This window comes from Triticum dicoccoides, chromosome 5B, assembly GCF_002162155.2.
Source record: "Triticum dicoccoides isolate Atlit2015 ecotype Zavitan chromosome 5B, WEW_v2.0, whole genome shotgun sequence".
Taxonomy (NCBI): Eukaryota; Viridiplantae; Streptophyta; class Magnoliopsida; order Poales; family Poaceae; genus Triticum; species Triticum dicoccoides.
In genome coordinates, this window is record NC_041389.1 from 217,831,570 (window position 1) to 217,857,991 (window position 26,422).

Here is a 26,422-nt window from a genome sequence, read left to right on the forward strand (position 1 = left end):
CCCGAGCGGAGTCCCGCTCGGGCACGGCCCATAGGTCGGTGCGCGTTTTTTTATAAATAATTCCGCGCAGAAGAAAAATAAAAAGAAATACTAAACGGACTCCAAAAATCCCGAAATAAATTTTCCCCGGCTTCTAAAATCAAGCCGGACTAGATGAACATTTATTTGGGGCCTAAATGCAATTTTGAAAAACGCGCATTTTTCCTAAATTCAAATAGAAAGCGAAAAAACTCCAAAATAAATCTTATTTGATTTTTTTATTAAATCTTCATTATTTCTTTATTTTGGGAAAGTCATTTTATTCCCTCTCTGAATTTTTGGTAGTAGAAATAATTGAAGATAAAATAAATAAAATCAATGATCCTATTTTCAAAATTTGAGAAATACTCAAATAAGAAAATAACGAAATCCCCAACTCTCTTCGTGGGTCCTTGAGTTGCGTAGAATTTCTAGGATCGAGCCAAAATGCAACAAAAATATTATATGCAATGATGATCTATGTATAACATTCGAAATTTAAAATTTGGGATGTTACATGTTGTGATCCTCTGTACTTGTGGGTTATCAAGACCTTTTTCTGGCGCCGTTGCTGGGGAAGCATAGCTCTATTCTCTGAGTCAGTTGGGATTTATATGTGTTGATCACTATGAGGAATCTGAAAGATACTAGAACCAAGATTTTTCCCTCTACTATGAGGGGAGGTAAGGAACTACCATCTAGATCTGCACTTGATTCGCATTCTGTTTTGAGTAAGCTTGCGACACCTACACCTGCTATTGATTCCGATATGTTGCATTTTATTGATGATGCTACTTATACTATGAATGATGCTTATGATGCTACTACTTTGCTTGATAAAACTGCGCCACTGGGTGAATTACTTGATGAACACCTTGCTAGAGTTAGAACTATTGTTTATGATGAAGATGATGATATTTCTGAAACTGGTGAAGTTATTGAGACTGAGCACTTTGAGACACCTGTTAGACCTAGCTCTCCTAGATATGAATTGCCTGTTATGCCTGAGGGTTATGTTATGGATGGAGAGGTAGCTAGGGGCTTTCTTGCTTGTAAGGATAGAGATGATCTTAAGAAATTATTATGCAAGTGGAAAGAAAAATCTTTGTATGCTAGAATGCAATATGACCCTAAGTTTGCTACTTCACCTATCTTTGTTACTGATAAGGATTATGAATTCTCTGTCGATCCTGAGTTAATTACTTTGGTTGAATCTGATCCTTTTCATGGTTATGAATCTAAAACTATTGTGGCACATCTCACTAAATTGAATGATATAGCCACCCTATTTTCTCATGAGGAAAAATTCGCTATTACTATATTCTTAAGTTGTTTCCTTTCTCGTTAAAAGGTGATGCTAAGTTATGGTTTAATTTTCTTGCTCCTGGTTGTGTGCGTAGTCCCCAGGATATGATTTACTACTTCTCTGAAAATTATTTTTCTCCTCATAAGAAACAAGATGTTTTAAAGGAAATATTTAACTTTGTGCAAATTCAAGAAGAGAGTCTCCCACAAGCTTGGGGGAGGCTTCTCCAATTACTTAATGCTTTGCGTGATCATCCTCTCAAGAAAAATGAAATACTTGATATCTTTTATAATGGACTAACTAATGCTTCTAGGGACCACCTAGATAGTTGTGATGGTTGTGTTTTCAGGGAACAAGCTATTGAGCAAGCTAAATTGCTATTGAATAATATATTGAGTAATGATAATGATTAGACTCTTCCTGAACCAACTCCTAAGCCAACTCTGAAGAAAAGAGGTATTCTATTTCTCAGTCCTGAAGATATGCAAGAGGCAAAGAAATCTATGAAAGAGAAAGGTATTAAAGCTGAAGATGTTAAGAATTTACCACCTATTGAAGAAATACATGGTCTTGATAACCCGACACAGGTAGTAGAGGTAAACTCTCTCTATAGATTTGATGAAGGTGACATTCCTCATAATAAGTCTGCTAGTCAATGCTTGGATGAGTTTGATAACTTTATTGTTAAACAAGAAAATTTCAATGCTTATGTTAGTAGGCAATTGAAACGTAATGCTTATATGCTTGACTGCTTGGGTGTTTATATGAGTAGAACTATTAATGATCTTAAGATTATTAGTAAGCATGCTTCCATGGTGAAACCTCAAGTAGAACAAGTTCTCGAAGCTCAGAATGAATTGTTGAATGAGCTGAATAGTAAGAACAATGATAATGTTGTTAGGGTTATGACTAGAGGTGGTAAAATGATCCGGGAATCTCTGTATCCTGAGGGCCATCCTAAGAGAATTGAGCAAGATTCTCAGAGAATTAATACTGATGCACCTAGTCCTTGTAAAGGAAAAAAGAAAGGTGATAGGACTTTGCATGCTTCTAGTGAACCTATTATAGATACACCTGAGAATCCAAATGATATTTCTATTTCTGATGCTGAAACACAATCTGGTGGTGAACATGAACCTAGTGCTAATGTTAATAATGATGTTCATGTTGATGCTCAGCCTAGTAATGATAATGATGTGGAGGTAGAACCTACTATTGATCTTGATAACCCACAATCTAAGAATCAACATTATGATAAGAGAGACTTCATTGCTAGTAAACATGATAAAGAAAGAGAACCATGTGTTCAGAAACCCATGCCCTTTCCTCCTAAACCATCCAAGAAAAAGGATGATGAGGATTTTGAGCGCTTTGTTGAAATGCTTAGACATGTCTTTTTGCGTATGCATTTGACTGATATTCTGAAAATGTCTCCTTATGCTAAGTATATGAAGGAGATTGTTACAAATAAAAGAAAGATATCAGAAGCTGGAGCTTCCACCATGTTTGCTAATTACACTTTGAAGGGTGGAATACCAAAGAAACTAGGAGATCCAGGAATACCAACTATACCATGCTCCATTAAAAGAAACTATGCTAAAACTGCTTTATGTGATCTTCGAGCTGGTTTTAGTGTTATGCCTTTCTCTTTATATCGTAGACTTGAATTGAATAAGTTAACACCAACGGAAATCTCTTTGCAAATGGCCGATAAATCAACTGCTATACACATCGGTATTTGTGAGGATGTACATGTTGTAGTTGCAAACATTACTATCTTAACGGACTTTGTTATTCTTGATATTCCCGAGGACGACAGTATGTCGATCATCCTTGGTAGACCCTTTTTAAATACTACAGGGGCTGTTATTTATTGCAACAAGGGCAATGTCACTTTTCATGTTAATGGTAATGAGCATACGGTACACTTTCCGAAGAAATCACCTCAAGTTAGCATCAATTCTATTGGAAAAATTTCAACGATTGCTATTGGAGGTTTTGAATTCCCTATTCCTACTGTCAAAAAGTAATATGATATTCTTATTGCTGGGGACATGCATATCCCCGTTGAGGTAACCTAGTGCTATTCGAAAATTCTCTAGTTTCATGTCATTCGGAAGAAGTTTCTTAATAAAACTTGATCAACCTTGTTAATTGATTCCTTTTGATGGGCATGAGATGGATGAATTTAGAAAGCACAACTTTCTGTAGCCACTTTTTACTTTCTGTTATTTAGAATAAATAAAGCAAAAATTCTATTATTCGTCTGTTTTATGCATTATCCGTCCAATAAAAAAATGTCCGGAAAATAAAAGTTCTCCAAATGCCCTGAAAATTTAGTATGTTTTTATAGAATATTTAAGAATTTTTGGCAATGAGAACGCACCAGTGGGCCACAGGCCCTGGGGGGGCGCCCACCCCCCTGGGTGCACCCTGTTGGCTTATGGGTCCCACGTGGGTCCTCCTCACTTATTCCAGCACCCATCCACTTCATCTTCCTCGAGAAAAAATCCCACCATTGCTCAAACCCGTGTTCTAGCTCATTTTGCTGCCAGTTCGATCTCCTTGCTCAAAGCTCCATTCACAATACTATTTTGGGAGATTGTTCTTCGGTATGTTACTCCTCCAATGGTCCAATTAGTTTTTGTTCTAGTGTTTTATATATTGCAATTTTTTGCTACTGTGGTGACCTTGTTCTTGAGCTTGCATGTCAAATTTATATGGTCCAAAGTAGTTTTGATGCATGATATACCCTCTAGACACTTGTAGGAGTAGTTGCTATCAATCTTGTTGAGTTTGGTTCACTTTTATTTTGTGTCACTAAAAATTTCAAAAAAAATTCAGAGGAATAATAATGTTTAGGAAGATATACCAAGGTGGTTCCTCGAGGAAGCAATCCCCAAGGCTCGCAATTCGTGAGCCGGACCTTGAACCACCAAGAGAAGCTCTAGTATGGCCTTGCGAATGGCCGTCGGATCAATTCATGGTTCATGCAGGATTTAAGGAGGAATTTCATGCATACGTGCATACTGCTGGCCTTGAAGATTTCATGTCAGATAAGTGTCGATAGTACTATCACCTCATTGATTCATTTGCGAAGATTTAAGTTTACATCACAACGCAACACCCATTTCATTTTATTTGATCTCTATGATAAATCACATACCATGGACCTAGAAGATTTTAGTGATGCATGCAAGATTCCACAATGGGGTATTCTTAGTGAACCTCGTAAAACTGATATAATGATTTCCTTGCTAGCATCACTGTGGGAGAAACTAGAAATATTACATAAGCTACCATAGGGAGCATTCACTTTCCTGCCATACATTATTTTGCTCTCTTTATGGGTAGGTGCGTTAATGGTAAACATGATCATAGCCACCTTTGCGCTTCAGATCTTAGTGTCCTCAAGTGTGCGGTATTGGGTGACAAATGATATAACTTGGGGGCTATTATTGCAAGGAGGTTACATCTCAATACTAAAGTTGGAGATTTCTTTGGTGGAATTTATGCCACCCGTTTAGCCAATTATCTAGAGGTACCCGTAAGGGAAGATGACATTGAGTTACCACCTGCTTCCCTTGATTACAATGCTATGGTGTGTTACCAGTTTCTTGAGAGGAACGAATAGTCCCTCCTGTACAGACAAACTTTGACAAGGAGCACGCCTTCTGTATTACGCTTCCCGCTCTTGCCTTCTTTAACTTTCAGGTGAAACGAAGATACTTCATAACCAGGGCGAAGGCGGGCGAGTATGAGAGAGCAGAGGAGGCCGCTCGCCTCCATGAGGTAGCTCGCGAGGCAGTGGCTGTCGCAGCTCAATACAACCCCAACTACGATTTTGGATATCCACCAGGCCAGCCGTGGCCCTAGACCAACTCAGGCCAAAAGCCTAAGCTTGGGGGAGTATGTATTTCTCACCGACACTACATTCATGTTCACACACTCATTTCAGTTGTCGGTGTTCATACTTTTTCATTATACTATCCATGTTAGTTTATTTCTTTTTCTTGCTTTCTTCTTATGTGTTTGAAAAACTTTGAGAAAATCCAAAAAATTAGTTCTCTCTTCTTTTTAGTTTTCTTTCTAGTTTGTTTAGTAGTAGTACTAGAGAAAAACCCAAAAGATTTCTCGTTAGTCTTTTGCTTGTTGGGAGCTTTCCCATGTAAATAGTTTTTCTCGTTCTTGATTTACCTTCTTCAGGAAAACAAAAACTTCAAAAAAAATCAGTGTGTTTCTTTGAAATTCTTTTTCTTTTCTTTGGGCCGAGAGGAGAAACCACGAAAAAAATGTTGAGTGGCTCTCATATGCATTATTGTTGATCTAACAAAGAGCCCATATTACCTTGTCTTCTCCTTTGAATAAATATTTGCAGATTCCAGCTTAGTCCAATGCACGTGCACTCTTATTATTATTCACACCGTTCGGTCGGGCAAGTGAAAGGCAATAATGACAATATTTGATGAAATGATTGAGATGAGGAAAAGTTGGTATGAACTCGGCCTATTTTGTTTTTGTAAATATGATTAGCTCATCATTCTTGATTCAGCCCATTATGAATGAAACATGTTTGCAATGACGATTAGAGATTGTAGCTACTCATGCCATGCTTAATTAGCTAGGAGTTTATAATGGTTTACCTTGCGTGCCAACATGCTTTTAAAATGGTTGTGATGTAGTATGATAGGATGGTATCCTCCTTTGAATGATTCGAGTGGCTTGACTTGGCACATGCTCACGCATGTAGTTGAAACAAAATCAACATAGCCTCCACGATATTTATGTTCATGGTGATTTATATCCTACTCATGCTTGCACTCAATGTTGGTTAATCTCAATGCATGTTTATGACTGTTGTCGCTCTCTTGTTGGTCGCTCCTCAATCTTGTGCTAGCCTTCACTTGTACTAAGCGGGAATACTGCTTGTACATCCACTTCCATGAACCCAAAGTTGTTCCATATGAGTCCACCATACCTACCTATATGCGGTATTTACCTGCCGTTCCAAGTAAATTTGCATGTGCCAAACTCTAAACCTTCAAATAATAATTTGTTTTGTATACCCGAATCGCTCATGTAGCGACTGGGGGTTGTCAGTATCTTCCATGCTATGTGGGTTATTCTCACGATGAGTGTTTATTCACTTGTCATTCACGAGAAAGTGGCTGGTATTCGGGATGCCCAGTTCCATGCTCGAAATCAAATCAATATAACTTCAAAACAAAACTCCCCCAGGACTATTGTTGGTATGGACGATACCCGTTGTTTCGGACAAGCCGTGGAGTGTGCTTGTTAGTGGAGGGGGGTAAAAACTTTACCGTTCTGTTTGGGAACCGCCTATAATGTATCTAGCATGGAAGATAGTGAGATCTCTTGGTTGTTATGTTGACAATGAAAGCATACTGCTCAAAATTATGTTCATCTCTGATTTAGAAGCTTCGAGCTCTGGCACCTCTACAAATCCCTGCTTCCGTCTGCCAAGGGCCTTTGTATTTAATTTTATTGTTGAGTCATCATCCTCTTATAAAAAGCACCAATTAGAGAGCACCATTGTCATTTGTATGCTTTGTTATGAGTTGATATTGAGTATGAGTGTGACTGGATCTCTTTTACCATGAATTATAATGTCTAATTAATCCTTGATCTTCAGGGGGTGCTCTGCATTTATGTTTTGCGGTCTCAGAAAGGGCTAGCGAGATACCATTCTGTCATATTATATCATGATTGTTTTGAAAAAGTGTTTTCATCCGAGATTTGTTATTATTGCTCACTAGTTGATTATATCATTGATATGAGTAAATGTGAGACCTAAATGTTATTGTGAATATGGTTAGTTCGTAATCTTTGCTGAAAACCTGAATGATGGCTAGACATATTTGCAACAACAAGATCAAACAGAGTTTGTAAAAGTTTTTCTTTGTCACTTTTAGTTTGCCAACTGAATTGCTTGAGGATAAGCAATGGGTTAGGCTTGGAGGAGTTGTTACGTCTCCATCATATCTACTTTTCCAAACTCGTTTGCCCTTGTTTTCGACTCTAATTTGCATGATTTTGAATGGAACTACCCCGGACTGACGCTGTTTTCAGTAGAATTGCCTTGGTGTTATTTTTGTGCAGAAATAAAAGATCTCAGAATGACCTAAAAATTTACGGAGAATATTTATGGAATATATTTAAGTTACTGGCGAAAGAATCAACCAGAGGGGGTCCACCCATTGGCCACAAGCCTGGGGGGCGCCCCCCACCCCCCTGGGGCGCGCCCCGATGGCTTGTGGGCCCCCTGGACCTCCTCTGACCCTAACTCCAACTCTATATATTCACATCCGGAGAGAGAAAAATCAAAGAGAAGGATTCATCGCGTTTTACAATACGGAGCCGTCGCCACCTCCTGTTCTTCATTAGGAGGGCAGATCTAGAGTCCGTTCGGGGCTCCGGAGAGGGGGATTCGTCGCCATCATCATCACCTTATCCATCGCCAATTTCATGATGCTCACCGCCGTACGTGAGTAATTCCATCATAGGCTTGCTAGACGGTGATGGGTTGGATGAGATTTATCATGTAATCGAGTTAGTTTTGTTAGGGTTTGATTCCTAGTATCCACTATGTTCTGAGATTGATGTTACTATGACTTTGCTATGCTTAATGCTTGTCACTAGAGCCCGAGTGCCATGATTTCAGATCTGAACCTATTATGTTTTCATGAATATATTTGTGTTCTTGATCCTATCTTGCAAGTTGTAGACACCTATTATGAGTTATGATCCGCAGACCCCAAGGTGACAATAATTGGGATTCTTTCTGGTGATTACCGTAGTTTGAGGAGTTCATGTATCACTAAGTGCTAATGCTTTTGTCTGGTTCTCTATTTAAAGGAGCCCTTAATATCCCTTAGTTTCCATTAGGACGGTGCTGCCACGGGAGGGTAGGACAAAAGATGCCATGCAAGTTCTTTTTCATAAGCACGTATCACTATATACGAAATACATGCGTACATTATATTCATGAATTGGAGCTAGTTCTGTGTCACCCTAGGTTATGACTGCTACATGATGAATATCATCCGACACAATTATCATTGTCGATCCATTGCCTACAAGCTTTTCACATATTGATCTTTGCTAATATACTTTTGTTGCTACTACTATTACGATCATTACAAAACTGCTACTGTTACTTTTGCCACCGTTACCGTTACTTCCATACTACTCCCTTCGTCCCATAATGTAAGACGTTTTTTGACACTACACTAGTGTCAAAAAACGTCTTACATTATGGGACAGAGGGAGTACTTTGCTACTAAATACTTTGCTGCAGATATTAAGTCTTTCAGGTGTGGTTGAATTGACAACTCAGCTACTAATACTTGAGAATATTCTTTGGCTCCCCTTGTGTCGAATAAATAAATTTGGGTTGAATACTCTACCCTCGAAAACTGTTGTGATCTCCTATACTTGTGGGTTATCAAGAGCTGTATATTATTACCCAATGATGTATGGCCATCCTATGATGTTTCAGTAGATTCATTTTTTCCTACTAGTTGACCCGTTGCGCCAAATGGCGCAGAGACCTGCTGAAGACATGTTGTCGATGAAAATAGTTTCATGCTGCAAGAACCTTCAACTAAATCATGCTATTTTTTAAACATGTTTATTATGTTGTTAAATAATAGTCTAGGAAAAGGGAAACTTTGCATAATATGAATATGTTCAGTTTGAAAATATGGTCACCATGATGAGAGAGTAAAGTTGGCATGGTTGTATTTTTTTAGCAAGTTTGAAAACATGGTTATCATGATGAGAAACCTAGCCATGCATATTGTTACTGCAAAAAAGAGGGAAAAGATAAAAAACCTAAGAAAAAAACATGTCTTTGTTGGGCATATATGGAGATATAGGGATCACGAGGTATTAGGATAGCCCATATGTTATTTAGCCCAGCCCACGTAGAGCGATGCCTGTGGCCCGTGAGGAGCTGAATATGAAGCGGCAGGGGGTGGAGCCAGCGAACTCCTTCCTTTCTCGGTTCCTCAGCTGGGTGATAGAAGCGTTTCGTCAGCCGCCGACCGGTGCGATTTTGCGCCAACTGGCGCAAAGATCCGCTAAAGCCATGTTGTCGATGAAAATAGTTGCATTTTGCAAAGACCTATTCGATATTTGTAGTGGAATGCTATACTGAAAATATGGTTATCATGCTGATGATTCCATGGCTTAGTTGATTTTGTTACGGGCAAGCACATATGACAACAAATTTAATCTCTCTTAGTGAGGGAAAACGGGGACCTGTTGCGCCAAATGACGCAGAGGCACCCTATGCACAAGGAAAAAAATTATCCATGGTTCAATCACCTTTAATAAGAAACATGGTCGATTGTTGTCTACAATGAGATGTATATATACACATTTTAATTTGATAGCACAAAATATTTGCTACCATCTTCACAAAGAACCATTTAAAATCATGTACGCATTGAAAATATGTGCGCTTTCCGATGACTGTGTTTGAGCAAAAAATACATAGGCTTTTGTTTAAAAATATATGTGTGTATAAAATCATGATTTCTTTGCCATACACATAGTAGAATACAAATAAGCCAGGGGACTACATATCAACTCCCTTGCTCTTAAAACAAAACAATAAAACCTATCATTTCTTCTCTTCAGAGCATTCTCCTCCTCTCCTTCTCGGGTGCCCTGTGTGGCTTCCAACGAATCCTGCACCACCACCGCCAAAGCCAATGCAAGTGTTATTTAGATAGCAGAAAAACAATGTGCAATACAATTATATAGACATCTCTAGCAAAATATTGATTGCACATGTAGATGGAGACTAAAACGAAGAAGGCATTAAGAATCAAGACGGAGAAAACTGGTCATAGTATCAGCCAAGAGTCTCAAATGAAGTACTCCCTCTGTAAACTTTTATAAGAGCGTTTAGAATTTTAGGACACAGCCGACAAATGGGGAAATGGACAGTTTTACCCTCGATTTGAAATTTGAGTCGTCTTCCTCCTCCAGAGCTCGCGTCGTCTTCTTCCTACAGGAGCTCGCCCGTCTTTCTTCTCCAGCGTGCCGTCTTCCTCCTGCAGGAGCTCGCGTCATCCCCTTCGTCCAAGCGCTCGGGCCCCGCCTGCAGGCACTCGCCCCCTTCGTCCAGGCGCTCGGTCCAGATCCCAGGTGCCCAGTTCGGCCTCCGCTGCGCCCGCTTGGTTGCTGCCGCGCCCGCCCAACTTGGCTGCCGCTGTGCCCGCTTGGTAGCCGCCCCCGCCCAGCTTGGTCGTCGCCGCCCCAGATTGGTCCTCGCCGCGCCCAGCCCACCTAGCTCGTCCCCGCCGCCGCAGCATATTGCTTCCAGGCAGGTTCTCCTCCCCTCTCCCCTTGCACAACAGCAGAACTCAGATCAATTCTTGTCTGCAATCTTACAAATCAATTCTTTTGTACAGTAGAAGTCAGACTAATTTCACAATTTTCTGCACAGTATCACTTGTGGGCAATCTTACAAATCAATTCTTCTGTAATCCATAGAGTACTCCTGCATTTGAAAAAAAAACAAATCGATGTGTTCTCATAGAAGATTCTTTTCATGAAATTTGCTCATGTAAGAATGAGAAAGCTGATGTGCACTTCTGTAGCGATAGGGGCATGCACTGAATTGATCTTAGCTTCAAACAGACTGAACTGAACTGATAGGGGAGACAAGGAGATGTTATAGCGTACCTGGGATTTGAGGAGGGGGCGATGCCCAACCTACGACTCATCTGTCTCCATAGCAACGATCTAGCTGAGTTGGAAATTAATCTGGTCGATTCCCGTAACTAGGCATCTAGCTAAGTTGGAAATTAATCTGGTCGGAGCATGTGATGTTTTCCTTTGTTCCAATTTCTGCTTCTGAAAATATTCAGCAGTATTTGCCAGTCCGGTTGCAGGATGAATGGTGGATAATCTGATAAAATCTTCAGGCCATTAACACCACATCTAGTGAAATGCCAAGGAAATTTGTCTTAGCTTCAAACAGACTGAACTGAATTAGTCTTAACTTCAAACAATGCATCACATGATCATTCCAGTGCCCACTTGATTGTAATGTTCCCACCCGAATCAAGCGAATCGTACGCGTCTGCAAAATGCCAAGGATTACTAGATTCAGCAAATTGACACAAATTTTACAAATGGCTCAGTTGAATGATCCTAGAGTACTCCTGCATTTCTATATAAATAAAAGGAGGAGTACCATGAAGGAGCATTTTGTCTCTACAGCAGCATTACTATGAATCTGTACAACAGCATCTAATGATACTCCATATTATTTTTTCTCTAACGAAGTATTACAAAGAGTTCAAATTTATTTGGTCAATCTGGGCAAATGTATATGAATCTCTACAGCTGAATAAGCTAATGCATATAAATTCACACTATTCTGCATTACTACTCTTATTCAGAAACTACTCCATATAAATTCAGCAAATGTATAGAAACTAAATTATCAGTTAGCAGAATTTACAAAGAGCTGAATCTTTGCAGCAGCATCTAATGATACCCCATATAAATTTATTACAGAGAGTTCAAACATCTGCATATCTAATGTTTTAGCTTATAAACTTAACCAGTTCTGAACCATATAAACTGAAGATTGTGTCATTTGATGGACTTGTTCATGCAGATATAAGCAAGAGAAGCAGCAACACAATCGTTTGAAGCCATCCTTGAAAGAAAAGAATAAAAAAGAAAGGATCAAGTTCTGTTTGTCAATGCTTGACGAGACCACCTTAGCAGCTCCAAGACCTAAATTCATCAGTATGCACAACATTGTGCATATTGACGAAAAGTGGTTCTATATGACAAAAATGAACAGATGCTACTACCTCCTCCCCGAGGAAGATGACCCGGTCAGAACTGTCCGGAACAAAAACTGTATTGGGAAAGTGATGTTTCTGACCGCTGTTGCTCGACCTAGATATGACGCTGAAGGCAATATGACATTCTCAGGTAAAATTGGTGTCTGGCCCTTTGTGCAAGAGATTCCTGCTGCTAGAAGAAGTGAGTATAGAGCAAGAGGGACCATTGAAATCAAGTCCGTCAACGTGAACCGACGGGTAATGAGGAGGTATATGATAGAAAAAGTGGTTCCTGGAATAAAGGAAGTCTGGCCCGCAGATGATACTAATCCAATATTGATCCAGCAAGATAACGCAAGAACGCACATTCTTCCAGGTGATGCAGAGTTTGCAGAAGTTGTGGCTACAACTGGTCTGGACATTAAAATAATAAACCAGCCTCCAAATTCTCCTGATCTAAACGCACTTGATCTTGGATATTTCAGATCCCTTGAGTCTTTGACCGACTGTAGAGCACCCACAACTATCAAAGAACTGATTCAAGGTGTGCAGGAAGAATTTGATGAGTATGATGCCGGAAAACTCAACAGAATATTTCTAACACTTCAGACCGTCATGGTAGAAGTGATGAACCATGAAGGGGAAATTGCATACAAAATTCCACATTTGCGCAAGGATAGATTGGAAAGGCAAGGAATCCTACCACCTAGGATTCACTTTCCCCGTGAAGTTTATGAACATGCCATGGATATTCTAGAACAAGATGTCCAGTGAGCTTGGATTGGAAAGGGAGAGATACCGTACTCCATGTTTGGCTTGTAGCGAAAGGCTTGTACTCCATGTTTGTAGTGGAAAGGCATTGACTAGTGTGGAAAGGAGAGGAGAGGATAGGAGAGGAGAGGCAAGGAGAGGAGATGCTTGTACTCGATGTTTGTAATGGAAAGTCTTGTACTCGATGTCTGTAGTGGAAAGGAGAGGAGAGCATATGAATTTCTGAATTTTAGGAATTTTATATGAATTTTAGGAAGTTTCAGAATTTATCCCAGAATTTTATATGAAATTTCTGAATTTGCGGAAAGGCTTTCTGTGATTACATTACCTGAATTTTATATGAAGTTGTGAAAGGCTATGTATGATTTCAGAAAAAAATATTATATGAAGTTTTTGAAGTTGTTGGAGAGGAGACAGAGGAGAAGAAAGGGCTTTGTATGATTACATTTTCTGAAATATTCTGAATTGTATGCAAATTTCTGAATTTTATGTTGTTTGTTGGAGAGGAGAGTTTCTAAATTTCCTTCTGTTTGTTGGAGTAGGAGAGGAGATAATTACTCCTGGTCCTTTCTACATCAATTCAACATGAACGAGGAGCTCCTAATATTGTGCTAATAATTCACCAACTAATAGGACTCGGCTGATAATTCACCAAATAAGCTTGTGCTAATAAGATGCTACTCTGCCGTCAGCCTTCTTTTATTCCTACACCTCTTGGAAAAAAATAACACAAACATGCCTCTAGTGGAAGTAGATAAATAGGCTAATGAAGAGTACTCGTCCTAGTGGTAGATTAATTGGACAAAATTAAAAGATCATGGTCAGGCTGCTCATGGTCATAAGCAGAGCAATGTAAAGCATGCACTGTTGAGAGTCTTGCCGCACTGGCATTTTCTTATAAACTAAACGCCCACATTTCATCATTTGTACTCGAACAAAAGATTCACAGAAGCAGTAGATAAGACTGCATTTGTTATAGCAGTAGCAAATGACAGGTGATTGGTTGGATACCTGCTCCACTACATTTGCTATAGCACATGTGTTCTTGCAAAAATCGCCGATACAAACTGAGTATGAAAAGAAGCAGCACAACATCATTGGCATTCCTATTTGGCATTTTACTCCTAGATACAGTATGATTATTTCTGGGGTAAAAGCAGCAACCCAACCCCAGCTATTCACTCTGAAAGAATAGAAAGAAAAGGAAGGCCCCCAAGAAGGGGGCTGGACCCAAATCCTCTGTCTCTGCTCTGATTTTTACCTCTGTTTTTCTTCCCCGACGAGTTCAGTGAATCTGCGTGTGCATCCATTGGATCCCACCGTGCTAAGCTAGTTCGAGTGAGATTAGAGAGGAGACCTTAACTTCTCTAGACAATAGTACTCCTCGAATCATCCATACATCCATACAGAGAAGCAAGAAGAGTACCTGCAGACACAGTCCATCGTCGACGCAGCAGAGGAAGATGGCGAGGCGCATGGAGGAGCTGCCGCAGCCTGAACAAGGACACACCGCTGCTCTGCTTCGACGACGCCGTGGACGACCCCGGCGTCTGACTCGCTCCCCCGCCCCTGCTTCTGCCGCTGCAGGGGCTTCTTCACGCACTCCTTGCTCCAGCAAATCTGCGGCTCAACATGGGGTAGGCGCTCCTCCTTGCAGGTCGAGGGCGACGAGGAGCGCCGGTGTTCGTCGCCGGCGTCGTCAAGCAGAAGAAATCCGTCACCGCCGTCGAGCAGGAGAAGGCTGTCCTCCCGCTCCTCCTCGGCCTTGGTAAAAAGGGCAACTTTGCCTCGAGCGGGAGAAGGTGGCGCAGGAGACGCCGGCGAGAGGGAGAAGGCGGCACAGGAGAAAGGGAGAAGGGGCGACACCGACGCGGGCGAGCTAGGGAGCGGCGCCGGCGAGAGGGAGCTAGGGATTTGGGGAGAGAGTGCGGTGAGAGGGAGGGGAATCAGCAGAGTGAGTGAGCGCGGGGCAAAATGGGAAACAACACAATTTGCGTAGTGTGGCGAAATTTGAACTGCACTTTCTAAACGCTCTTATAAATGTTTACAGAGGGAGTACCAGCCATGACATAGTTAAGTTTTAGTTCAAATATCATGTAAAATCTTTTCAGCTTAACTTAAATAAAAACATACTGAGGCTCCACCATGTGACTTCCACGTAGAAGGTTCTCATATAGATGGACCAAAAAACAAGAAACATTTTCCTGTCAAAGGCTCCACCTTGTGACTTCCACTTAGAAGGTTCTCATATAGATGGACCGACGAGACAAAATTACGACAGGTTAGACCAAAAAACAGGAAACATTTTCTTGTCAAAGGTAATTCAAAATTAAAGAGAGGAAAATCAGTCTCTCGTTTTGCCAAAATTACTGTGTCGACCTGATTGTTTTTTAGAGGCCCAAATTTGCTTGATTCTAAATAGATGACACGGTAAACTGACTATAAAAGTCGGCAGTTCATACCACAACCCAATGACTAACAATGAACATCTCTCTATATGCAATATGATTTCAGAGTCAAACATACCATTATTTGCTATTGGACCAACCAAATGTGGTTTCAACTCCACATGAGAAAAACAATGTAGGAACTGAACATACATCCAAGTATACAAAACCAAAAATTCAAGCAAGAATTAGACAAGGCATCTAAGGCCATGATAGCATTCACTCACCCTGGTATGTAGCATCGGTGGAGCGAAATGTGTCAATGCCACGATAACATCCACATGTCCACCTTCATGCCTCCCTGACTCCTCCTGCCGACCACGCGCCTCTACCATGGCGTGTCCCCACATTCCCAGCCACGCCTTCTCAAGTACTCCCAAGAAGATAATGGTAATAACAGACTGTGCCAACATTATAAACTTAATATTAGTAATTATTGGACATACGTTTAACTTGCACATGAACTATGTAAAATGCAAAATTACTAATGCCAGCTTAATAAAATGACTCCGCGGTGTCATACATGGAAAACCAAAGATCATGCTTAGTACTATCTCAGGTAGCAACAAATAAGCTAAAAGAAGGGAAACTTAATAAAGGTGTTGAATCACGTATAATTCATGTTGCCCTTGATAATGGATCAATCTACTCTTCCTAAATTAAACAATAGTGAAATTCCAGTAGCCTAAAGGCATGATTTGCACATATAGGATATTTCGTCCTCCCATTGACGAAGACGATGATGCAGTAGTCCAATACATATGAAAGCAAGTGGTTTCGTCATGAAGCATATCGTCATGGTGCAGATTTGGTTTTCTGAAATAAGGCATGAGCAATTAACAAAAAGATTCATCGCAGATGGCCAGATCTATGAATGCAAACATGTTATAATCACCTTCTTAAAACATGCAAACCAGTAATATAGGTAACAAACGGTGAGTTCAGCAAGATTTTGGACACGAAATGTTATTTACATATCAGGAAAAAGCTTTTGTTGTACAAAATAGTGTCACAAAAATATATCCCAATAAGAAGCTTGCTTATTTTCACATGGCCTATTTATATTTCTGGTAACTAAAACAACGTGGCAATGAACAAGAAAATAAGAGAATAAAGCTATAACCAGATTGTTCAACAAACCTCTATAGCTTGCATATAAACCAATGAAAGGTAGTAAAAAAGAAGGCACTCAGCAAGCACAATTCAGAATTAGAAGTGCACCTAACCGACGGGATCATGGTACTCAACAACGATATTTCTGTACAAACCAGATTAGAACCACATTTAACTGAAGAAAGTCATGTTAATGGAGCAATAAAGCCTTACAAACATGGATATGAACCGATGGCACATGGGCACTCAATCAAGCATGAAACAAATCAGCAGGATATTGCAGTACAAAATGTATTAAAACCACATTTTTTATGATGAGCTCCAAAGGAAAACCCCACAAACTGGATAGCAATTAGAACAAATCTAACCTTGCCTTGGTCGTGGACCAAAACAACCAAAACATGGGGCAGTGGAGCAATGGCGACACCATCCATCCATGTATCACTGATGACACTTGAAAACTGAAACGACCCTAATAAACAGAGTGTCCTGGTGGTAAGGAAGAGACAGGTTCATTATCATATTTTTCAGGTTTTAGAGCATATTCTAAGATAAGATCATTATTAATTAATGGTTAGTGCATTTGCAAGTAAAAATGTTGAAGCCATGAGGTGTATAACTACATAGGACTTTTTTGGTAGCTCCAGATTGGCAGGTATTGCATTTGAAATACGCTAGGTGTAGTAGTTTAAGGCACCATCATCAAGATAACATCATTCATGTGTTCTCTGGTCTCTTTGCCATCAAATTATATGCATGGGTTTTCTAGGACGTCTATATTTGCATCTCAAATGTTGATGCTTTGCCTGATCACAACAATTGCATTAACCTAGATTAATGATAACCTTATATGTCATGTAAGGAAGAAGAGTGAAGCGATTTATGCATAAGAATGCCTACCATTTACAGATTTGTACCGAAAACAAAAGCATGAGTGATAGTGATAGGGACGCATACAAAAGCTATGACTCAATCCTTGGCACGAGTTCCCGATTTAAACCAAGTGTTATTTGCATAGCAAAGGACTTTATTTTCATATAAAATTATTATAGATCAATTTTTAATGTGGCAGAACCATAATTTCAGAACATAACGCCAATTAGAGTGCATTTCAGCCACCTTCAGCATTGTAAATCAAGATAAACAATGGAGGCCAAGGTAAACAATAAGTAACGCCAAAATACTGATCATCAACTTAGTGTTTTGTTAATCATTCTATACCAAGCATCAATGATGCTTACACTCTTATCATAACTGATAAAAAAGATGCATCCTTGGACATGCTTATTAGTTTTACGCTCAAATAGAACTTATTAGGCCAATAAACCATACAATGTGATTTCTTAGGTACTTGGCAACCTCTCATAGGTTAATCAGAAGCTCTTTTATTGATTTAGATGTAATAACCAAGTCATTGTGTACCTTTTGGCAAGTTCATGCATTATTGCATCAGCTTTGAGGTCCATCAATCAAAACAAATCCCAAGCACATGAATTGAGCGAACACCTGACAGAACAAAGAAATAGGTGAGTGTTATCTATACAAAAACTAAGACAATGAAGTAGAAGGGATAATTATTTACAACAGAAGAAATGGTGGAGTATAATATCTCTACTCGACTCCGAATTAGCAAAATAAGAAGACATGGAAAGGCACTTGAAAAACATCATAGCGAAGTTCTTGAGACACTTGAAAAAACATTCCGATGAACAAAATGGAGTCCTCAAAGTGAGAATTAATCTGTCCAATCTACATGCAAGATTACAGTTTTTATCTAAACAACTAAACCCAAATCAATAATATAAACCTAAATTCAAAGACTTTGGATGACAAAAAGGCGTGCATATCTGAATGAAAATGGGGTTCTTCGTAACTTCAAACCACTCTCGCATGCTTTGGTTCGATACTCAGCCACTGGCAGGCCCAAAGATTCTAAAAGGACATCTAGCACCATTCTATAGGGGATTTTCACCATTGGGGGAGTAGCCTGTGGTTTAAAATGGATGATATTAATTTGCAGAGTATGAAAAGAATGTAAGGCATAGCCTAAAACGGCCTATTTATTTGACACCCAAAACATAGAGTAACTGGAAGCCTATGGTTAAACCATGCCTGCTAGGCTGCTACAGCAAAAAAAGAAAAGATAACACACATAGATCACCAATTAGAAGGGCTCCCTGCACACCAGTCAATGGTCTGTATAAGTAATTGCACTAATACAGTAGATATCAAACTAATGGTGTGCATTAGGTACAGAGGTATCCTCTTGTGATGTTGAGAAGGGAATGGCAATGGTTGAATATCTACTGATGAATGGCACCTCTTCCAATCCATGTCTTTCCATGACGATGAAAAGGGAAAGGGAAGGCTTACATGGTACAGGGGCATTTGCGCTACAGAAATCTTGCATAGACGTGTGTAGAGAGAGAGATGAAGAGCGGTTGGGAAGCTCACCTTGGCGCCTCCCCAAAATCCGCCCGTGGTCGCCTGTCCCCGTTACCCACGCCAGGCACCAAATCAAGCAAAGGAACAAAAGACACCTCTATAAAGAGAAAAGGACCTCCAGGACAAATATATCCCCTTCTCGATGAGGAAAGATCTAGGTACCAAACAAACCAAGAAAGCCAACAAAAAAACTTCTAGGAATATAGCTAGATCCGAGAGCATCTCCTGAGCAGTAATAAACAAAAATCCACTTTGCAAAAACTAAGCTGAGGTACCCAACAAACTTAAAAAGAGGACAAAATTTCTATATGAAAGCCTAGCTAGATCCGAGCATCTGGTCAACTGAAGAAACAAAAAGAATCCTCTTTGTAGGAACCTAGCTAGACATGAACATCTCCTTGACAATAAGAGTGAAGAAGCTCACCCAATAGAAGAACTGGAGCATGGACCTGCCGTAATCACCGGCATCCTTGGGTTCGCCGCTAGGACGCTCATTTTCGTCGGGGTCTCCTATTCTCCCTCGAAATCGGACGGTGGCTGAGCACCATGGAAGGGTCCTTTTCAAATTGCCACAGAAAAGCAGTAAAAAATGGAGTCGGCTCATAAATACATTTATGGGCAGAAACATATATACATAGATGGAACACAAGGACTGCATATATCAAGTACATGGAAACCCATATCACTGCCAAACATGAAGAAATATTAATAAACATGGAGAGAAGTGATGTACAAAGCTTCAACTTTGCCCCATGGAGTATCCAGCTACACAGGAACGGTATTGGAATTCATAAATTGTATGAGATGTACCATACCACCAGTGAAATGCTAGGTCACTTACATTGCTTGGATTTGGATGTGCACAACATCATACTATAGAGACTTTTCCGCACAATATACTTATCAGCTAAGAATCTTAGAAAAGGGAGATCCAATCCCATAACCTGGCAAATCATCAAACAAAATCAGGAAGGGAAATATACGAGAAATCAAAGGACATTAGCTCCAGAGACATTGACCAAACCTAGGAAATGTGTGATTGGCGAGGACGAAAATACCTACAAACATCACCAACACCAACACTGGCTACTGCAGTCGGCACCGCAACGTCTCTTGCCAACCAAACCAACATGTGAAACAAGAATGAAATTAGATCGAAAGGGGAGGGATGCGCACCGTGGCAGGGGTGCGAGCGAGGAGGAAGGAGAGGTGCGGCGGCTCTGATGACGATGATGAAGGAGGGAGGCATGCTGATGTGTACTGATTCCCCATGGAAACCCAAGCCCCAGCGGCGCGGCGACGGCTGGTTCGGGAGGCGAGGGATCGAGCTCCGACCTAGCACCACCAGATCCGACCCCATCACCTCCTAGTTCCTTGCCTCCCCATGAAGTGTGCACCGCCTGGGGCCTAGCCCCGTCGCTGCTCCTTCCCCGTGGAAACCCGCGGCGGACGAGCCCCAGCGGCGCGACGGCGGCTGGTCCGGGAGGTGAGCACGCAAGCGCTGGATGACGTGCGCGCGCGGACGGGGAGGGAGGAGAGGAGAGAGAGGAGGGAGGAGGGGGTGGAGGAGAAACATGGGTGGGGCAGCGACGGCTGGAGGGAATAGGTGGGATGGGGTGTAGGGGTTGGGGTAGAGGAAGACGCGCGGCACGTGAGGATACGCTCGTTTGCACCCGGTAGGAGTTCACCCAGCCAATAGAAAGCTCAGACGAGCCCACCAGTCATGGACGCAGAAAAACAACTGTGCGGTCAAAAGTAATAACACAGACCTGAGTCCCAATCCAACGTCCAAAACGAGTTTGGACCAAGATCCAACGGCCAACGAAGATGCAAATTGAGGGAGCTTCCTGGGAGCGAGTTGGCTAGCCTCTGTATTTTTTTAAATGGATTGATTGATGATCATGATTGGTTTGAGTTATATGTTTTATTTTGGTAATCTCCTATGGTGCCCTGCGTGTCATGTAAGCATGTGGAATTACCGTTGTAGGGTGTTACAATATGTTCATAACTCACTTATAGTGGTTTGCGTGAGTGACGAAAACACAAATCCGAGTAAGGGGGTTATTGCGTACGGGAGTAAAGAGGACTTGTTACTTAATGTTATGGTTGGGTTTTACCTTAATGATCTTTAGTAGTTGTGTATGCTTGTTAGAGTTCCAATCGTAAGTTCATATGATCCAAGTATGGAAAGTATGTTAGCTCATGCCTTTCCCTCTTATAAAATTGCAATAATGATTACCAGTCTAGTTACCAATTGCCTAGGGACAAATCCTTCTCTTGTGTCACAAAAAGCTTTCTACTAAACACTAAGTTTTATTATCTTGCAAATTATTCATAGTTTTATTCTAGCTAAGTACTCCTAGTTTTATTCTTGCAAACTTATCCTATTACACCTACAGAGTAGTTTTATACTTGTTCTAGGTAAAGTAAATGTTAAATGCGCGTAGAGTTGTATCAGTTGTCGATAGAACTTGGAGGGAATATTAATTCTACCATTAGCTGCTCGTTGGGTTCGGCACTCTTACTTATCGAAAGAGGCTACAATTGATCCCCTATACTTGTGGGTTATCAAGACCTTTTTCCGGCGCCGTTGCCGGGGAGCAATAGCGTGGGGGTGATATTCTCGTGTGCATTTGTTGGCTTTATCTCTAAGTAGTTTTTAAATTGTGCTCTTGTTTTCTATCATAAGTTATGGGTAGGATACGTAAAATACCAAAAAATTAGTTGTACTTGCTAACCCAATGGTTGAAGAACCACCCAAAATCTATCATACCACTGAAGCTTTCTAATTGGATCATTTCGATCGCTTTGTGCTCCTGCTAGAAACCCAACTAGCTTGGTTGACGGAAAATCATTAGTTGAGCATGCTTATTTTGTGTGACATCGCTTGTCTCAAAAGGGAAACTCTTAAGTTATCAAATTAATTGTTTGCAATGCTATGCTTGGAATTTATGTTGTGTCAAATCGGGTGTGAAGTGTCCTTCTAGGTTCTGGCTGGTAGAGCAGAGGACTAAAAATCCTCTTTAGTTTCATGCATGGGACTCTAAATCCCAATTGTGCATATATGATTTTACTTGTTGTTTCGAAGACCCTAAAAAGCACCTTCCCTACCAATGTGAGTTTGATGATAATGGAATCTTATCTTCTTATGCCAAAGGTGTTTATAGTTACTATGATATTCAACAAATTGAAGAATTTGTTTCCTTTAAGGGTGCCTATGGAATTGCATCCTTGGTTGAAAAGTATGTTCTACTCTTTGCAAATCTGAAAATTTTGCCATACTTAAATATGCTATGAAAACTATGCTTATATTTCTTATGTTAAAGAATATATTGAGGACGCCTCCACTGTCCAAGAAGAGACTAATATTTTGCAGGAGTCCATGGAAGAAGAAATTGATGAAACTGTGAGCTCATTAGATGAAAAAGATAACGAGGAGAGCAAAGAACAAAAGGAGGAAGAGCGGATTAGCTACCCGTGCCCACCTTCTAATGAGAGTAATTATTCAACTAATGCGTTGTTTAATTTCCCTTCATGCTAACCGAAGGATGAATGCTATGATAATTGCTATGATCCCTTTGATTCGTCTGACATATCCCTTTCTGATGAAATTGGTGCTTGATATGCTTGTGGCCATGATGCTAATATGAATTATGCTTATGGAGATGAACTTGCTATAGTTCCTTATACTCCCTCCGTTCCTTGATATAAGGTGTATAGATTTTTAAGAAAAAATCTGAAATATAAGATGTATTGCGTTGCACCACTCATTTGGATATTTTTTTAGGGATTTGATAACATTTCCTTATATCATGCAAGCTCCTCTATTTTCTCATGTTAATTAGTCAGGTGTAATCTCACCCAAAACTTGTGAAATTTTCCCTCCACATATGTTCTTTAATTTCCGTGCCAAAAACTATACACCCTATATTTAGGAATGGAGGGAGTATTAAACATGACATTGTTGTTATTGCACCCACACATGATAGCCCTATTATCTTTCTGGAATCTCCCAACTACATTATATCGGAGAAGTTTGCGCTTATTAAAAATTGTATTAATGGGTTGTGTTTTACCGTTGCACATGATGATTTTGATGAAAATAATATGCATGTGCTTGCTGCTCCTACTTGCAATTATTATGAAAGAGGAACTACATCTCCACATCTCTATGTTTTCAATATGATAAAATTGCAAGAAACTGGTTATGCTATGTATCAGCCTTTATTATGTGTGCCTGAAATGTTCTTTTATAACATGCCGATGCATAGGAAGGGAATCAGACTTCATCATTACATGATATATGATGCTTTGTCCTCACTACTAAATTATAAATCATTGTTAATTAAAATTGGCTTTCATATGCCTTTGGATCCGGGTGGATCGATTACTTGAGCACTATATGCCTACCTTCATGGCTTTAAAGAAACCGCTGCCTAGGAGACAGCTCAGAAATTTTAAAGAGTCATTTTATTTTTTTGTGTGCTTTTTAAAAGTTTTAAAACAAGAAAATATAGAGGGGAACCTAAAACTGTTCAAAAAGAAAAGTGAAAGTGAGAAAGACGAGCACCGTTGAAGTGGGGGATATCCTTAAACTTGTCCATGCCCATGGAAACTTTGTGAACCTTAATTACAAAATCTTTTCAACAAAAAATAATTATCTCCTCGTACAAATCCATTGTATTATAAAAATAATGTGCCAAGATTTACCTTTAGGATGTTTAAATTGCTTGTTTGGTATGTACAGTGCAAAAACAGAAACTTTGGCTGTAGTGTATGATTTTTCTTTTTTTTTAATGCAATGTCAAAAGTTTCTGAATTTTTACACAATACTGCTATAATTTTTTATTTTTTTCCTAAGTTTTTAGATGTTTTTGAGTTACAGAAGTATATGTACCATCTGCATCTTTACAGACTGTCCTATTTTCACAGATTGCTGTTATAGTTTCTTTATTTGCTTATGTTTGAAATCTTGTTGAGCCCCATTGACTTGGGAACCATAGAATTGTGATAGCGTATAATTGGTAATTTTTTATTATAATTACACAATAATGTTATAGCAGGACATGATGGGATTTGATGTTATATGTACTAACCCCTCTAATAAAAAGTTCGGTTAAATTTTGTGTGGATGAAGTGTTCAAAGATCAAGGATGTATTTATATGAGAGGAATAAGGACAATCAAGAGTTCAATCTTGGGGATGCCCAAGGAAGCCCAAGTAAATATTCAAGGAGACTCAAGCGTCTAATCTTGGGGATGCCCAAGGAAGCCCAAGTAAATATTCAAGGAGACTCAAGCGTCTAATTTTGGGGATGCCCCAGAAGGCATGCCATCTTTCTTCTTCGATAATTATCGGTATGTCTCGGTTTTTGTCTTGTTCACATGATATGCGAAAATTCTTGGAGCGTCGTGTGATTTTATTTTTTTATTTTAGTAATGCACCATGCTGGTATGAGATAGTCCTTGGTTGATTTATAGAATGCTTCATGTGCTTCACTTATATCATTTGAAGTCTGGATTCTCGTTTATCTACATAGGAAAACCATTATTTGTAGAATGTTCTTTTGCTTCACTTATATTTATTAGAGCGTGGTCTTTTGTAGAAAGAATTAAAATTTCATGCTTCACTTATATCTATTTGGAGATTCAATAGGAATTGGTCATTCACATGGTTTGTCATAAAATCCTACATAAAACTTGTAGATCACTAAATATAATATGTTTGATTCCCTGCAATAGTTTTGTGATATTAAGATGGTAATATGTGGGTACCAGTGAATGATTATGATTTAATAAGAATATTGATGTTAAGGTTTGTGATTCCCGAAGCATGCAAGAATAGTCTCTAGTTATGCGATGAAGTTGGAGCATGACTTATTATTGAGTGTCTACCTTATGAGTGGCGGTCTAGGACGAGCGATGGTCTTTTCCTACCAATCTACCCCCTAGGGGCATGCAGTACTTTGCTTTGAGGGCTAATAAACTTTCAAAATAAGTATGTGAGTTATGTATGACTAATGTGGGTCCATGGATTATACGCGCTCTTACCTTTCCGCAATTTTCTAGCCTCTTCGGTACCGTGCATTGCCCTTTCTCACCTCGGGAGTTGGTGCAAACTTCGTCAGTGCATCCAAACCCCGTGATATGATACGCTCTATCACACATAAGCCTCCTTATATGTTCCTCAAAATAGCCACCATACCTACCTATTATGGTATTTCCATAGCCATTCCAAGATATATTGCCATGCAACTTCCCCCGTTCCGTTTTTATGACATATGTGTTCATTTTCATATTGCTTTGCATGATCATATAGCTAACATAGTATTTTTGGATCAGCCACCATTCATCATTATCATACATGTTATGCTAGATCATTGCACATCTTGGTACACTGCCAGAGGCATCCATATAGAGTCACACTCTTTCAGTTTTATCGAGTTGTAATATCAAGTTATAAGTAAACAACATTGTGATCATCATCATTATTAGAAAATTGTCCTAGTGAGTAAAGGGACTATGATTCTCCCACAAGTCGGGATGAGACTCCGAACGAAAAATGTAAAAAAAGGCCAAAAAGAGCCCATAAAAAAAGAGAAAACAAAAAAATGAACTGAGAGAAAAGGAGAGAGGGGGCAATGTTACTATCCTTTTACCACACTTGTGCTTCATAGTAGCACCATGTTCTTCATATAGAGAGTCTCCTAAGTTATCACTTCCATATACTAGTGGGAAATTTTCATTATTGAACTTGGCTTGTATATTCCGATGATGGGCTTCCTCAAATGCCCGAGGTCTTCATGAGCAAGCAAGTTGGATGCACACTCACTTAGTTTTCATTGAGCTTTCATACACTTATATCTCTTAGTGCATCCGTTGCATGGAAATCCCTACTCCTCGCATTGATATCAATTGATGGGCATCTCCATAGCCTCGCATCGATGTGAGACTATCTTCCTTTTTGAACTCCCCTTATTGATCTCTATCATCACATTCTATTCCACCCATAGTGCGATATCCATGGCTCACGCTCATGTATTGCGTGAGGTTGAAAAGCTGAAGTGTGTTTAAAAGTATGATCCAATTGCCTGGCATGTCATTGGGGTGGTTCATGATTAATATTTTGTGTTAGGAAGACTAAGCATGACGGGCTATATGATTTTGTAGAGATAGCATTCTTTAGCATTTTTATTTTGAAAGGCATGATTGTTTGTTGGTATACCTGAGTATTGATGTCTTTATATGAAATTATAGACTATTGCCTTGAATCACTTGTATCCTAATATGCATGCCACGATTAGATTATATGATCAAGATTATGTTAGGTAGCATTACACATCAAAAATTATCTTTTTATCATTTACCTACTCTAGGACGAGCAGGAATTAAGCTCGGGGATGCTCATTCGTCTCCGTCGTATCTATAATTTTTTATTGTTTCATGCCAATATTTTATAACTTTTACATACTTTTTACAATAATTTAT

At 39.7% G+C, this 26,422-nt stretch overlaps 1 protein-coding gene across 1 annotated transcript; it reads right to left on the reverse strand.

The window, feature by feature from the left end:
* Positions 1 to 9,794: 9,794 nt before the first annotated feature.
* Positions 9,795 to 15,712, reverse strand: LOC119309326. Its single transcript, XM_037585351.1, has 8 exons — positions 15,605 to 15,712; positions 15,457 to 15,520; positions 14,357 to 14,963; positions 14,192 to 14,259; positions 11,399 to 11,441; positions 11,042 to 11,299; positions 10,307 to 10,856; positions 9,795 to 10,039 (listed from the first exon to the last, which is right to left on the reverse strand). The coding sequence occupies exons 1-6, from the start codon at positions 15,710 to 15,712 to the stop codon at positions 11,164 to 11,166; spliced, it is 1,026 nt and encodes a 341-aa protein (XP_037441248.1). The 3' UTR covers positions 9,795 to 10,039; positions 10,307 to 10,856; positions 11,042 to 11,163.
* Between the last annotated feature and the right edge of the window lie 10,710 nt (positions 15,713 to 26,422).

Coding starts and splice junctions, on each gene's coding strand:
- LOC119309326 (XM_037585351.1), bottom strand. CDS start 15,712: ATGGTAGAGGCGCGTGGTCGGCAGGAGGAGTCAGGGAGGCATGAAGGT. Junction 14,964..15,456: donor TGGTCCAATAGCAAATAATG/GTATGTTTGACT, acceptor AACATTTATAAG/AGCGTTTAGAAAGTGCAGTT. Junction 11,300..11,398: donor GGTGGGAACATTACAATCAA/GTGGGCACTGGA, acceptor GCATTTCACTAG/ATGTGGTGTTAATGGCCTGA.